The 15,700-nt window shown below is 40.8% G+C and overlaps 1 protein-coding gene across 1 annotated transcript in view; it reads left to right on the top strand.

The window, feature by feature from the left end:
• The window catches only part of ADCY8 (adenylate cyclase 8), a 223,057-nt gene that overhangs the window by 185,558 nt on the left and 21,799 nt on the right, over positions 1 to 15,700 (top strand). The window contains exon 13 of the mRNA XM_010588496.3: positions 9,516 to 9,594. Within this exon, the coding sequence (XP_010586798.2) occupies positions 9,516 to 9,594 (79 nt within the window). The remainder of the gene's footprint in view (positions 1 to 9,515; positions 9,595 to 15,700) is intronic.

Raw genomic sequence — 15,700 nt, 5'->3', positions numbered from 1 at the left:
AGCCCAAGCAAGGGGTGCAGCCCTACCGCCTGAACTGAACCCAGGAGGGGGCCCAGCTGGTCCGCGTGGGCGGCGTGGCGACGGCTGGGGGGAGAACTCCCTGGGAGGCAGTGACTGGTTTTGGAGCCGGGAGTGCTGCATTCCAGCCGGGGAACCCTGGCGCCAGGCATTTGACTGGGCGCTGTCATGGCGCAAGCACGGGGCGCAGCTCCACTCCCCTGAACTAACCCTGGGAGGGGGTCCACCCGGTCCCCGGGGGCAGCGCGACGACACGGCTGGCAGGACGAGAAATCCCCAGGAGGCAGCGACTGATTTTGGAGCGGGGAGTGCAGTGTCCCAGCAGGGGAACCTTGACGCTAGACTTTGGACTGGCAGCAGAGGATCTGACCGCGGCTTCAGCAGGCCAGACCCCCGGGGGCGATCTCCACACAGCCAACACACGTAGGCGACATGCCCCTTGGGAATCTCAGATATAATAGTCATTCCAAGCAAGACAAGCAACTCTGGCTATAATCCGAGGTGCTACTCTCCTGTCTCTCTGATCCCTCCCCCACCCTCCCCAGTCGTCTTCATTAACATTGGAATTTTCTGAGCCAGAGGGAGAACATCTCCGGCTCCGCGGCAGCTTTGCTTTTCCCCCTTTTTTTCTTTTTTTTTCTTTTGGTGTTTTCCTAACCTACTCTTCCGGTCTGAGAGAAGGAACCACAAAAAACCCAGGGATCAAAAATCCATCCCTAATTGGACTAAAAACACAGAACCAGCTACAGCCAAGCATATATGATCCAAATCTCGGACTTTCATCCTTATAGGGAACAAGGTGGCGGTTATAATCCAAAGGCAGTTCTGATGGGGATATGACTGCATTTTTTTTTTAGCGGAATTTCTGGAAAAACACGTTTCCCAGTGATGGCTCAGAGATAGCAGTCAATATCAAACCACATAAAGAAGCAGACCATGACAGCTTCTACAACCCCCCAAAACAAAAGAATCAAAATCTTTCCCAAATGAAGATACAATCCTGGAATTATCAGATACAGAATATAAAAAAATAATTTACAGAATGCTTCAAGACATCAGAAACGAAATAAGGCAAACTGCAGAAAAAGCCAAGGAACACACTGATAAAAGAGTTGAAGAACTCAAAAAGATTATTCAAGAACATAGTGGAAAAATTAATAAGTTGTAAGAATCCATAGAGAGACAGCATGTAGAAATCCAAAAGATTAACAATAAAATTACAGAAATAGACAATGCAATAGGAAGTCAGAGGAGCAGACTCAAGCAATTAGAATGCAGACTGGGAAATCTGGAGGACCAGGGAATTAACACCAACATAGCTGAAAAAAAAAATCAGATAAAAGAATTTTAAAAAATGAAGAAACCCTAAGAATCATGTGGGACTCTATCAAGAAGGATAACTTGCGTGTGATTGGAGTCCCAGAACAGGGAGGGAGGACAGAAAACACAGACAAAATAGTTGACGATCTCCTGACAGAAAACTTCCCTGACATGATGAAAGACGAAAGGATATCTATCCAAGATGCTCATCGAACCCCATTTAAGATTGATCCAAAACAAAAAACACCAAGACATATTATCATCAAACTTGCCAAAACCAAAGATAAAGAGAAAATTTTAAAAGCAGCCAGGGAGAAAAGAAAGGTTTCCTTCAAGGGAGAATCAATAAGAATAAGTTCAGACTACTCAGCAGAAACCATGCAGGCAAGAAGGCAATGGGATGACATATACAGAGCACTGAAGGAGAAAAACTGCCAGCCAAGGATCATATATCCAGCAAAACTCTCTCTGAAATATGAAGGCGAAATTAAGATATTTACAGATAAACACAAGTTTAGAGAATTTGCAAAAACCAAACCAAAGCTACAAGAAATACTAAAGGATATTGTTTGGTCAGAAAACCAATAATATCAGATACCAGCACAACACGAGGTCACAAAACAGAACATCCTGATATCAACTCAAATAGGGAAATCACAAAAACAAATTAAGATTAATTAAAAAAAAAAAAATGCTCATAACAGGGAATCACTGAAGTCAAAATGTAAAAGATCACAATAATCAAAAAGAGGGACTAAATACAGGTGGCATAGAACTGCCATATGGAGAGTGATACATGGCGATACAGAACATTACAAGTTAGGTTTTTACTTAGAAAAATAGGGGTAAATATTAAGGTAACCACAAAGAAGTATAACAACTCCATAACTCAAGATAAAAGCCAAGAAAAACATAACAACTCAACAAACATAAAGTCAAACACTATGAAAATGAGGATCTCACAATTCACTAAGAAAAACGTCTCAGCACAAAAAAGCATGTGGAAAAATGAAATTGTCAACAACACGCATAAAAAGGCATCAAAATAACAACACTAAACAGTTATTTGTCTATAATTACGCTGAATGTAAATGGACTAAATGCACCAGAGAGTCTCGGACTGGATAAAGAAACACGATCCGTCTATATGCTGCCTGCAAGAGACACACCTTAGACTTACTTAAAGACACAAACAAACTAAAACTCAAAGGATGGAAAAAATATATCAAGCAAACAACAAGCAAAAAAGAAGAGGAGTAGCAATATTAATTTCTGACAAAATAGACTTTAGACTTAAATCCACTACAAAGGATAAAGAAGGACACTACATAATGATAAAAGGGACAGTTGATCAGGAAGACATAACCATATTAAATATTTATGCACCCAATGACAGGGCTGCAAGATGCATAAATCAAATTTTAACAGAACTGAAAAGTGAGATAGACACCTCCACAATTATAGTAGGAGACTTCAACACACCACTTTCGGAGAAGGACAGGACATCCAGTAAGAAGCCCAATAGAGACACGGAAGACCTAATTACAACAATCAACCAACTTGACCTCATTGACTTATACAGAACTCTCCACCCAACTGCTGCAAAATATACTTTTTTTTCTAGCGCACATGGAACATTCTCTAGAATAGACCACATATTAGGTCATAAAACAAACCTTTGCAGAATCCAAAACATCGAAATATTACAAAGCATCTTCTCAGACCACAAGGCAATAAAAGTAGAAATCAATAACAGAAAAACTAGGGAAAAGAAATCAAATACTTGGAAACTGAACAATACCCTCCTGAAAAAAGACTAGGTTATAGAAGACATCAAGGAGGGAATAAGGAAATTCATAGAATGCAACGAGAATGAAAATACTTCCTATCAAAACCTCTGGGACACAGCAAAAGCAGTGCTCAGAGGCCAATTTATATCGATAAATGCACACATACAAAAAGAAGAAAGAGCCAAAATCAGAGAACTGTCCCTACAACTTGAACAAATAGAAAGTGAGCAACAAAAGAATCCATCAGGCACCAGAAGAAAACAAATAATAAAAATTAGAGCTGAACTAAATGAATTAGAGAACACAAAAACAATTGAAAGAATTAACAAAGCCAAAAGTTGGTTCTTTGAAAAAATTAACAAAATTGATAAACCACTGGCTAGACTGACTAAAGAAATACAGGAAAGGAAACAAATAACCTGAATAAGAAACGAGAAGGGCCACATCACAACAGACCCAACTGAAATTAAAAGAATCATATCAGATTATTACGAAAAATTGTACTCTAACAAATTTGCAAACCTAGAAGAAATGGATGAATTCCTGGAAAAACACTACCTACCTAAACTAACACATTCAGAAGTAGAACAACTAAATAGACCCATAACAAAAAAAGAGATTGAAACGGTAATCAAAAAACTCCCAACAAAAAAAAAAGCCCTGGCCCGGACAGCTTCACTGCAGAGTTCTACCAAACTTTCAGAGAAGAGTTAACACCACTACTACTAAAGGTATTTCAAAGCATAGAAAATGACGGAATACTACCCAACTCATTCTATGAAGCCACCATCTCTCTGATACCAAAACCAGGTAAAGACATTACAAAAAAAGAAAATTACAGACCTATATCCCTCATGAACACAGATGCAAAAATCCTCAACAAAATTCTAGCCAATAGAATTCAACAACATATCAAAAAAATAATTCCCCACGATCAAGTGGGATTTATACCAGGTATGCAAGGCTGGTTTTTTTGTTTTTGTTTTTGTTTTATGCAAGGCTGGTTTAATATCAGAAAAACCATTAATGTAATCTACCACATAAATAAAACAAAAGACAAAAACCACATGACCTTATCAATTGATGCAGAAAAGGCATTTGACAAAGTCCAACACCCTTTTATGATAAAAACTCTCACCAAAATAGGAATTGAAGGAAAATTCCTCAACATAATAAAGGGCATCTATGCAAAGCCAACAGCCAACATCATTCTAAATGGAGAGAACCTGAAAGCATTTCCCTTGAGAACGAGAACCAGACAAGGATGCCGTTTATCACTGCTCTTATTCAACATCGTGCTAGAAGTCCTAGCCAGGGCAATTAGGCTAGACAAAGAAATAAAGGGCATCCAGATTGGCAAGGAGAAAGTAAAATTATCTCTATTTGCAGATGACATGATCTTATTCACAGAAAACCCTAAGGAATCCTCCAGAAAACCACTGAAACTAATAGAAGAGTTTGGCAGAGTCTCAAGTTATAAGATAAACATACAAAAATCACTTGGATTCCTCTACATCAACAAAAAGAACATCGAAGAGGAAATAACCAAATCAATACCATTCACAGTAGCCCCCAAGAAGATAAAATACTTAGGAATAAATCTTACCAAGGATGTAAAAGACCTGTACAAAGAAAACTACAAAGCTCTACTACAAGAACTTAAAAAAGACCTACTTAAGTGGAAAAACATACCTTGCTCATGGATAGGAAGACTTAACATAGTAAAAATGTCTATTCTACCAAAAGCCATCTATACATACAATGCACTTCCGATCCAAATTCCAATGTCATTTTTTAACGTGATAGAGAAACAAATCACCAACTTCATATGGAAGGGAAAGAAGCCTCGGATAAGCAAAGCATTACTGAAAAAGAAGAAGAAAGTGGGAGGCCTCACTCTACCTGATTTCAGAACCTATTATACAGCCACAGTAGTCAAAACAGCCTGGTATTGGTACAACAACAGGCACATAGACCAATGGAACAGAATTGAGAACCCAGATATAAATCCAACCACATATGAGCACCTGATATTTGACAAAGGCCCAGTGTCAGTTAATTGGGGAAAAGATAGTCTTTTTAACAAATGGTGCTGGCATAATTGGATATCCATTTGCAAAAGAATGAAACAGGACCCATACCTCACACCAAGCACAAAAACTAACTCCAAGTGGATCAAAGACCTAAACATAAAGACTAAAACGATAAAGATCATGGAAGAAAAAATAGGGACAACCCTAGGAGCCCTAATACAAGGCATAAACAGAATACAAAACATTACCAAAAATGACGAAGAGAAACCAGATAACTGGGAGCTCCTAAAAATCAAACACCTATGCTCATCTAAAGACTTCACCAAAAGAGTAAAAAGACCACCTACAGACTGGGAAAGAATTTTCAGCTATGACATCTCCGACCAGCGCCTGCTCTCTAAAATCTGCATGATTCTGTCAAAACTCAACCACAAAAAGACAAACAACCCAATCAAGAAGTGGGCAAAGGAAATGAACACACACTTCACTAAAGAAGATATACAGGCAGCTAACAGACACATGAGAAAATGTTCTCGATCATTAGCCATTAGAGAAATGCAAATTAAAACTACGATGAGATTCCATCTCACTCCAACAAGACTGGCATTAATCCAAAAAACACAAAATAGTAAATGTTGGAGAGGCTGCGGAGAGATTGGAACTCTTATACACTGCTGGTGGGAATGTAAAATGGTACAACCACTTTGGAAATCTATCTGGCGTTATCTTAAACAGTTAGAAATAGAACTACCATACAACCCAGAAATCCCACTCCTCGGAATATACCCTAGAGAAATAAGAGCCTTCACACAAACAGATATATGCACACCCATGTTTATTGCAGCACTGTTTACAATAGCAAAAAGCTGGAAGCAACCAAGGTATCCATCAACGGATGAATGGGTAAATAATTTGTGGTATGTTCACACAATGGAATACTACGCATCGATAAAGAACAGTGACGAATCTGTGTAACATTTCATAACATGGAGGAACCTGGAAGGCATTATGCTGAGCGAAATCAGTCAGAGGCAAAAGGACAAATATTGTATAAGACCACTATTATAAGATCTTGAGAAATAGTATAAACTGAGAAGAACACATACTTTTGTGGTTACGAGGTGGGGAGGGAAGGAGGGTGGGAGAGGGTTATTTACTGATTAGTTAGTAGATAAGAACTGCTTTAGGTGAAGGGAAGGACAACACTCAATACACGGAAGGTCAGCTCAACTGGACTGGACCAAAAGCAAAGAAGTTTCCGGGATAAAATGAATGCTTCAAAGGTCAGCGGAGCAAGGGCGGGGGTTTGGGAACCATGCTCTAAGGGGACTTCTAAGTCAATTGGCAAAATAATTCTGTTATGAAAACATTCTGCATCCCACTTTGAAATGTGGCGTCTGGGGTCTTAAATGCTAAGAAGCGGCCATCTAAGATCCATCAATTGGTCTCAACCCACCTGGAGCAAAGGAGAATGAAGAACACCAAGGTCACATGACAACTAAGAGCCCAAGAGACAGAAAGGGCCACATGAACCAGAGACCTACATTATCCTGAGGCCAGAAGAACTAGTTGGTGTCCGGCCACAATCGATGACTGCCCTGACAGGGAGCACAATAGAGAACCCCTGAGGGAGCAGGAGATCAGTGGGATGCAGACCCCAAATTCTCATAAAAAGACCATACTTAATGGTCTGACTGTGACTAGAGGAATCCCGGCGGGCATGGTCCCCAAACCTTCTGTTGGCACAGGACAGGAACCATTCCCGAAGACAAATCATCAGACATGAAAGGGACTGGACAGTGGGTAGGAGAGAGATGCTGAAGAAGAGTGAGCTAATTATATCAGGTGGACACTTGAGACTGTGTTGGCATCTCCTGTCTGGAGGGGAGATGGGAGGATAGAGAGAGTTGGAAGCTGGCAAAATTGTCACGAAAGGAGAGACTGGAAGGGCTGACTCATTAGGGGGAGAGCAAGTGGGAGTAAGGAGTAAGATGTATATAAACTTATATGTGACAGACTGACTTGATTTGTAAACGTTCACTTGAAGCTCAATAAAAGTTAAAAAAAAAATAGCATGACCCAGAAAATCCTAAATGTGTAGGTATATCTTTGCATGGGGGAAAAAGACATTTCGAAAATGGCATTTCGAAAATGGCATTTAGATGGCTTCAAAATATTAACCATTGTTTTCTCTGGGTAGTAAGCTTGAGGACAATCTTCGTTTTCTTGTGAATTTTTATTCTTTTCCAAATCCTCTACAATTAGCATAAATATTTTTGTAATGAATAACATTGAAATTTAATGTTAAATTTTATGAGACATCAGATAAGATGATCCATCTCTAAGGATTGTTATAGCCCTGAGAATTACTCTGCATGTGTTTTCATGCCTGGTAAAGAAGAAGGTCAGCAAAAAAGAAGACGACCCTCAATTAGATGAATTGACACAGTGGCTGCAACAATGGGCTCAAACATAGCAACAATTGTGAGGATGGCACAGGACCAGGCAATGTTTTGTTCTGTTGTATAGAGGGTCGCCATGAGTGGGAACTGACTCAAGGGCATCTAAGAACATCTGTTTTCACTTATCTATGTTCTTTTACATTAGCATAGTGAGATGGTAGTATTAATTCAGTGATTTGATTCATACAAATAAGTCTTTCCAACTGCCCTTGGTTTTAAGTCCTTGCCACCCAATATCAAGCAAAGCATTTTCCCTGGGTGGTGCAAGTGGTTAACATACTTGGCTGCTAACCAAAATGTCGGAGGTTTGAGTTCACCCAGGGGCATCTCAGAAGAAAAGCTTGGTGATCCACTTCAAAAAAAATCAGCCATTGGAAACCCTATGGAACACAGTTCAATTCATGGGGTCGCCATGAGTTGGAATCCAGTCAACAGTGACTGGATTATATTGCACAGATTTCAGCCTCTTGGCTCTCTCCGCAAGTCCTTCAAAAAATCATAAAAGCGACAAAAAACCCTGCTAAATTGAGAACACAGTTCTTGGTAGGTGTTCCTGAGCCTGGCACATGCTACAGTCTCCCCTCAGACCACTTTTTTCCATCAGAAATACATGCTGAAGATTCAAAGACTGTTCATAATTTTCTTTTACCTTTTTTTCTGAGCTTAGTCTCATTATCTATTTATTTTTGGAAAACCAACTCTTTGAGAATGATTCAAGAGGTATTTATGTTTTCTCTTGAATATGTGTTTTAAATGATAAATTGCTGAGTTTAAAAAAGCCTTCTGTATCATAAAGAAAAGGATATCAGAAGTGCCAGGCAGAGTAAGAATTTGGGCTGAGTTCACAAGGAGCAAAACGTAGGATTTCTCCCATTCACGCTAAACCATTTGAGCAAGTGGTTTATGTTTTTAAAAGCACCATGCCAAATCTTGTGCCAAAAACACAAGGCCAAATCCTATGCCAAGCACTTAAAAAAAAGGAGTAGGTGGTTTACAGTTAGCTCTCAAAATAACTCTTTGGAGCAGGTTTTATTGTCTTTATTTTACTCGTGAGGAAACTGAGGCTGAGCAAGTTTGTCTTTCCCATGGACACACAGCTAGGAGACACCAGAGCCAGCCTTTGACACCGGGCTTTATGGTCCTAAAGCCTCCGTTCTTAATCATACAATGAGTATTTCCAAATTGATAAAACCAGGGTTCTAGTCGTGAAACTACCACTCACTGACTGTGACCTTGAGCGTGAGCTTTCAGCACCTCCATTTTCTCATATGTAAAATGGAGCCACGAACACCTTAGTGTCCACGCCTGAAAAATGGGGGTAACAGCGTCCAACTCATAGAACTGATTTAAGAATTAAAAGAGTTAATATTTGGGAAAGCGCTTTGAACAGGCACTGACACTTAGCAAGCACTACATACATGTCTCTTAAATAGAACAACACCAAAAAAAAGAGAGAGAGAGTTGACCCTTGTCTACACATGGATTTTGGAAATGAGAAAGTATAAAATCTCTTTGAAATCTGGAAAAAGTAGTCTGCAAATTGAAGGCATTGTTATTAGCATGAGTGCGTTGTCTCCCCAGGTTTGACCTGTGTGACTTCATGTCCTCAGGGGTCGATCGATTTCCAAATTGTTGTTGTTAGTTGCCACAGAGTCGGCTCTGACTCATGGTGACCTTATATATGATCGCTGGTGTGTTTGAGTTCGTATTTCCAAATTAGCCTATGTGAAAACCCTCGGAGCAGCCCCTATCATTTAGTGGGTGTTCAAAACATTTGTTTCTCTTTTTTTTATCCCATTCCTTTCTGAATCTCAGTTTCCTAACAAGTCTCCTTGAAGTTTGTCTGTGGTTGTTAGTAACCAGCCACCATTTTGCCTTTCTTCTTCCAACAGAGATTTCCTGGGGACCAAGGAGGCATCGCTCCTGCTAATGGCCATGTTCCTCCTTGCTGTGTTCTACCATGGACAGCAGGTAGTCAAACATTGTGCTCTAGCTTCCCCCAGTTATCTGGCATTTCCTGTTGCCATAAAACCAGCTGCAAGACCTCCACTGTTCTTTGCAGCAAAGGACTACGGGCTTCTTGCAGCAAGTTGTGGTTCTGGATGAATCGATCCCTAATAAAGACCACCTCATGAAAACCTAAGCTGAAGAAGATGATTTTGTAGGCAATGTGATTTTAACACCCTTCAGGTACACCTCTTTCAAAGAAACCATTATCCAAAAAAAGGGCTTTCCATTTCTGCCTGAGGCAAACTGGAATCCCTCCCAATTCTGTTGCCTGGATAGAATTACTATTATAGAAGTTGTGTGCTGCACTAGGTAACACATTCAGGTTTGGGGATCCGCTAAGCCAGGATTCTGATCACAGCTCTTCCTTTCAGTAGGGTATGGCCTTGGCCAAGTTACTTATCTCCCTAAGCCTCAATTTCTTCATCTCTATAATAAGGGAATAATACCTAAATTTGGCTGCTACAAATAATTCTTTGAGATTACTGTACATAGCATTTTTTGCACTGCCTTGCGTATACATGGAGCCCTGGTGGTGCAGTGGTTAAAAGCTCAGCTGCTAACCAAAAGGTCAGCAGCTTGAATCTACCAGCCGCTCCTTGGAAACCCTATGGGGCAGTTCTACTCTGTCTGACAGGGTCACTACGAGTGAGGATCAACTCGACAGCACTGGGTTTGTTTTTTTTTATTCTTTTCATATATACAGCAAGTGCTTCATTGTTAATTTGTCCTAATTACATAAAGTTCCTGCCATATGAGCCACATCTCTTTGCCAGCACCCCAGCTGGATATTGTGTGTAACACTGTACAAAATATCATCCCCGACCCTAAGGGCTCCAGTATCCTAGGGGAGTTGTTGTTGATACCTGCCACTGAGTCAGCCCCCAACTCATGGCAACCCCATGCACAGTAGAACAAAACACTGCGCGGTCCTACACCATCCCCACAATTGGACCACTTTGATTCATGAAATTTTCATTGGCTGATTTTTGACTGCCACCTAAATAATATAATGGGAGAGGTGCTATGTGTGGAACAGACTCATCCAAGGACTTCAAGAGTCAGAGGGGCAGGAAATCATCCTGCATGGGAGCATGAAGCCAGACTTAACCCAGGAGGTGCTGTTTGCTCTCAAACAGCAGGAAGAATGTTCCAGGTGGACTCAGACCAAGACTGTGGTCAAGTTTATCACCTAGGGGAACTTCCGCTCCCTGGTAGCGGCCAGCACCTGCCAGTTTCACTGCTCTGCTCTGGACCCTGGTCCATCTCTCTTTGGTCTGTGTGCACTCCAAAAAGTAACCAGAAAGGAAGAGAAACAAAGCAAGAAGACTCCCAGCCAGAGCAGAAATAGAAACATATCACCGGGAAATCACCATGGAAACAGAAGGTAACAAACCCTGGAAACCAGAGATGAAACAGCCCAAAACCCCAAAACCTAGTTGGATAGAAAGATATAATGTTATTGTAATTAAGGGCCGGGGGGGGGGGGGGGGTAGTGAAACATCATCAAGAAGAAAACGGATAATATAAAATCTTGACAAGTGAAGAGAAGAGAGAAAGAGTTCACACTTCCCAAGCTCCTACTATGTGCCTGGTATTTTACCTATATTATTTCATTTGATCCTCTCACTAACCTTGAATTGTAATTATTATAACCCATGTTTTACAGGTAAAGAAACTAAGGCTACAAAGGTAGTAAGTAGGAAAACTAGAATTTAAACCCAGATTGGTCTCCAAAGCCCACTCTTCCACTTCACTGGACCAGAGAAAGACAAACACATTGTCTGCATATCAGCATGATGGCCCAGGGATTCAACCCAGCAGTAAGAATTGACTTGCTTTTAAATTTTAACTGAATTTATAATGAAACAACAAGGAAAGCGTCAAAGTCTAGCCATCTCCAGAATCCCTATGAGTAGGCCCTTCTGTCTTTCTTGGAGAGCTAGGGTCATATCTCCAAATCTGGATGGTTTCCTGTTACAAGGGAGACCACCTCAGTCTGACATGAAAACAGAATCCTTTTGGGGCCCACAAAGATGGATTCAGACAAGGCGATCCTACAGAAAAGCACACACATACTCCATCACATGGGTCTTAAACTGACAAGTGAGAAATCTCCAGAAATTACTAGTATGGAGGAATTTCAGGGGATGGTCTTCATTCCAAAATCATGAGAACTTACCTTCTCTTCTGTCACCTCGAGGAATTACTTTGTGCCCTGTCAGTGCCCCTTTCTCAGATGATACCCTCCTACCATTTTGTTTCTGTTTTTCATATTCTCCATTTGTCCTGGGAAAGCAGGTAACATAATTGTGTTAGCATGGTGTATAATTAAGAGTATTTTTTTTTTAAGTGCATAGTAAGGGTGCGAGCTACTGGGCTTAAGTGGCATCTGATATACTTTTATTTCTAAATTTCAAGGGGTTTTCAAATGACATAATAACATCCCATAACTGTAGCAGTAACAGATATAGGTGCTAGAGTCAGGGAGATAGTTTTCCAACCCCCAGCTCTACCGCTTAGTAGACATTTGACCTTCATCAATTTTCTTAACTTTCTGGATCTCAGTTTCCTTGCCTATAAGATGGATATAATAATAGGCCCTGGTGGTGTAGTGGTTAAGAGCTCGGCTGCTAACCAAAAGGTCAGCAGTTTGAATGCACCAGCTGCTCCTTGGAAGCCCTATGGGGCAGTTCTACCCTGTCCTACAGGGTTGCTATGAGTCAGAATCAATTGGATGGCATCGGGTTTGATTTTTTGTTTGAGTTTCATACTTCATAGAGTTGTTATGAAGTATTATATAGAAACACAGTTGTAACATACTTTTCCCAGTGGCTAGCACATACAGTGGACTCCCTGTGTGGCACAAACATTTCAACACTCAGCTACTAACTGAAAGGATAGTAGTTCAAATCTACCCAGAGGAGCCTTGGAAGAAAGGCTTGACAGGCTACTTCCAAGAGGTCACAGCCATTGAAAACCCAGTGAAGCAAATGGAGTCATCATAAGTCAGAATTGACTCCAAGGTAACTGGTTTTGCACAAAAACAGTTAGCTCTTAATATTTTACTTTGAAAACAAGACTTTGAGGCTAACAGGGTTTCCCAAGACAGGAACAGAAGCTTCAGTCACCTGAAGTCACAAAATCAGTGAGAAAAGCCAGACCAATACAGGAATCCAAATCTGCTAACTCCTAATTCCATTCTCTTCCACCCCCCCCCCTTTTTTCCCCCCACATGCCACTGCCTCCCTGTGCTTAAAAGAGCTTTCTGCAGACTTGCATCAATTAGGTGTCATCTATCTATAGCATCTGCCAGGGTCCCGTGCATCCTGGATCAAGCCTGCCCACTCCTGGGCCAGCTACCTGCTTCCACCAGTTTCCCTTTGTGACTCAGAGTCCTCTGTTTTTATTAAAGGCTGAATAATGCCCATTAATCCCTATTACGCAGAAGAATCCGGTGGGAGCATGTGTAATTATTCATCTCCAGAGTGACGGAGGCCGTTATATAACTGAATAATTGTGAAATTTCATCTTGTACATATGTGGAAGCAATATGCCAAACACCTCCTCCTCCGAGGCAGGTGAACATTCTGAACGTTGGACAGGAAGACCAAACAGTCAGGTGCCTCCCACCTCATGCCTCATTCACTTGCAGCCCAGGGGAGGTTGGGCTTTGGTGTCTCCATTTATAGCATAGGGAGTCACAACATGTGCACAGGGACAGAGGTTAATGAGTCCATGTCTCCAGGCACGTACTTCCAGGTCTAATAAAGACAGGTACAGTGCAGTATATGCCTTAGGAGGAAAGATCCAAGCCTTGGAACCAAATACTCTTAAGATTAAATTCCAGCAGCGCCACTTAAGAGAATGGGTGTCCTTGAGACACTCAACCTCCTAGAGCTACCATTTCTTTACCTGTAAAGTGGAAAGGATAATAGCTATCTGTTACGGTTGCAGAATGGCTAAATGAGGTCATGGATGTGGAGTGTAGGGGTAGAAAGTCACAGTTTGAGTTAGAATACCTTGGGTTCAAAGCCAGGTCTCTCTGTCTTTGGGACCTTTGGCAATTGACTTCAGCTTACTATGCCTTCATTTCCTCATCTGTGAAATGGGGATAATAAAATCCCTACTTTGTGGAGTGAGGATTAGACGAGCTTTAATGCACGTGACGGGCTTAGAACAGTGCTAGTCCAAGCAAGAACTCAAAAAGGATTAACTATCTTTTTGTGAGTAGTAAGGAGTCTTGGTGGTACAGTGGTTAAAGCTCTCAGCTGCTAACAGGAAGGTTGGCAGTTCAAACCCACCAACTGCTCCATGGGAGAAAGATGTAGCAGTCTGCTTCGGTAAAGATTTGCAGCCTTGAAAACCCTATGGGGCAGTTCTACCCTGTCCTATAGGGTAGCTATGAGTTGAAATTGACTCAACGACAATGGGTTTGGTTTCGGGGGTTATGTGAGGAGCCCCAGATGGTGCAGACAATTAACATGCTCAGCTGCTAACCAAAAGATTGGAAGTTTGAATCCACCCAGAGGTGCCTCAGAAGAAAAGCCTGGTGACCCTCCTGACCTACTTCCAAAAAACCAGCCATCGAAAACCTTATGGAGCACAGTTCTACTCTGAAACATATGGGGTCGTCATGAGTCGGAATCTACTGGACAGCAACTGGTTATCCATATGTAAATGCCTGGCACAAAATTTCTGAGCAATATCTATTATTTCCCTTGATAGTCTCTTAATGTAACCAGTTCCTTAATAGTTTGATAAGAATCAAGAAAGAGAGTGCACTTTCAACTGAACTGACATTTCGTCTTCAGCAAATGCTGGAGAATTTTTACTTTAAAAATCAACACCCATGCCTCCTTATAGGCTTTACTCTGCGCTCCATGTCTGCGTAACCACTCTGGGTTGAAATGATCTTTTTTCACCCTCCCACCACCACTCAAAGGCAAGGCTAAGTTTCGTTCATCTTCACGCCCCAGCACCTAGCACATAGTAGGTACAACGGATCTTTAGTACATGGAAAAGAAGTTCTTTCTTTTGGTGGAGGATTAATAAAATGTGATGCTTGCCTTGGTGAGGTTTGCTTTTGCCAAGAGACAGGGATGTACTTGGACTAGATAGTCTGTTTATGGACATGCCTTAGATGCAGTCACGTGGGCTGAAAGAAAAAGTCTATTCTTGACTTAAACAACCAGAAACTTCTTGCTTAAATCAACTCCAAACCAAAAAAAACCAAACCCAGTGCCATCGAGTCGATTCCAACTCATAGCAACCCTATATTCCAGCCCTCCAGATTTCCCTAATCTGTTTAAATGTATTTGCTATGTTCTAAAGCTCAGCCTGTCACATCTTTGGCAAGTGAGAACCTATTCAAGTTGACTCTCGAGTTCTTTTGACATAATCCCAGCAATCGCTGATAATCTCCATGTTTTCTAATATGGCAAGATGTCTGAGGCTCATCTTGTCCATATCCTGCCCTAGACTTGGGTCCAGCCTAGATTGTTTTTATGGAAATTGATATTTAGAGACCATAATCTGGACACTAGGGGTGCTCATTGCTACTAGCTTTTCATTGTTTCTAAGCCTCAATTGCAGTAGACAGAGCTAGGAAATATATATGCATGTGTGTACGTGTATATATATATGTTTATAAATAGATATAGATTCAGCATGAGTTCATAGTGATACTTCCATTTTCACATTTAGGACTACGAGCTTTTCTTAATTTTATCAAAAAATTTTTTTTTTATCTGCATCTCCTTTTCCCACTGTCAGAAATTCCAGTTTTCAATGGCACTGACCCAGTTACTCATTTACTTATGTTACAATTCACATACAATTGTCTAAGAATAATAATACAAACATTACTATACAATATGATTGTTGTAAATCACTTAAGTTTTTTTGTTGTTGTTATTTTTAGTCCTACAGTATTCTCTTTTGGGAATGTTTAATCAAATTACTGTATAATCAAACTATTCCTCACTGTCTAGCTATATTATCAACTGGCTACACATGTGGGTTTTTTGGGGGGGATTAGATATTTTTATTTTGAAAATCTATTTAGTTT

Source organism: Loxodonta africana, chromosome 14 (genome assembly GCF_030014295.1).
Source record: "Loxodonta africana isolate mLoxAfr1 chromosome 14, mLoxAfr1.hap2, whole genome shotgun sequence".
In the NCBI taxonomy this organism is placed as follows: domain Eukaryota; kingdom Metazoa; phylum Chordata; class Mammalia; order Proboscidea; family Elephantidae; genus Loxodonta; species Loxodonta africana.
This window is presented reverse-complemented; position numbering and strand designations above follow the sequence as displayed.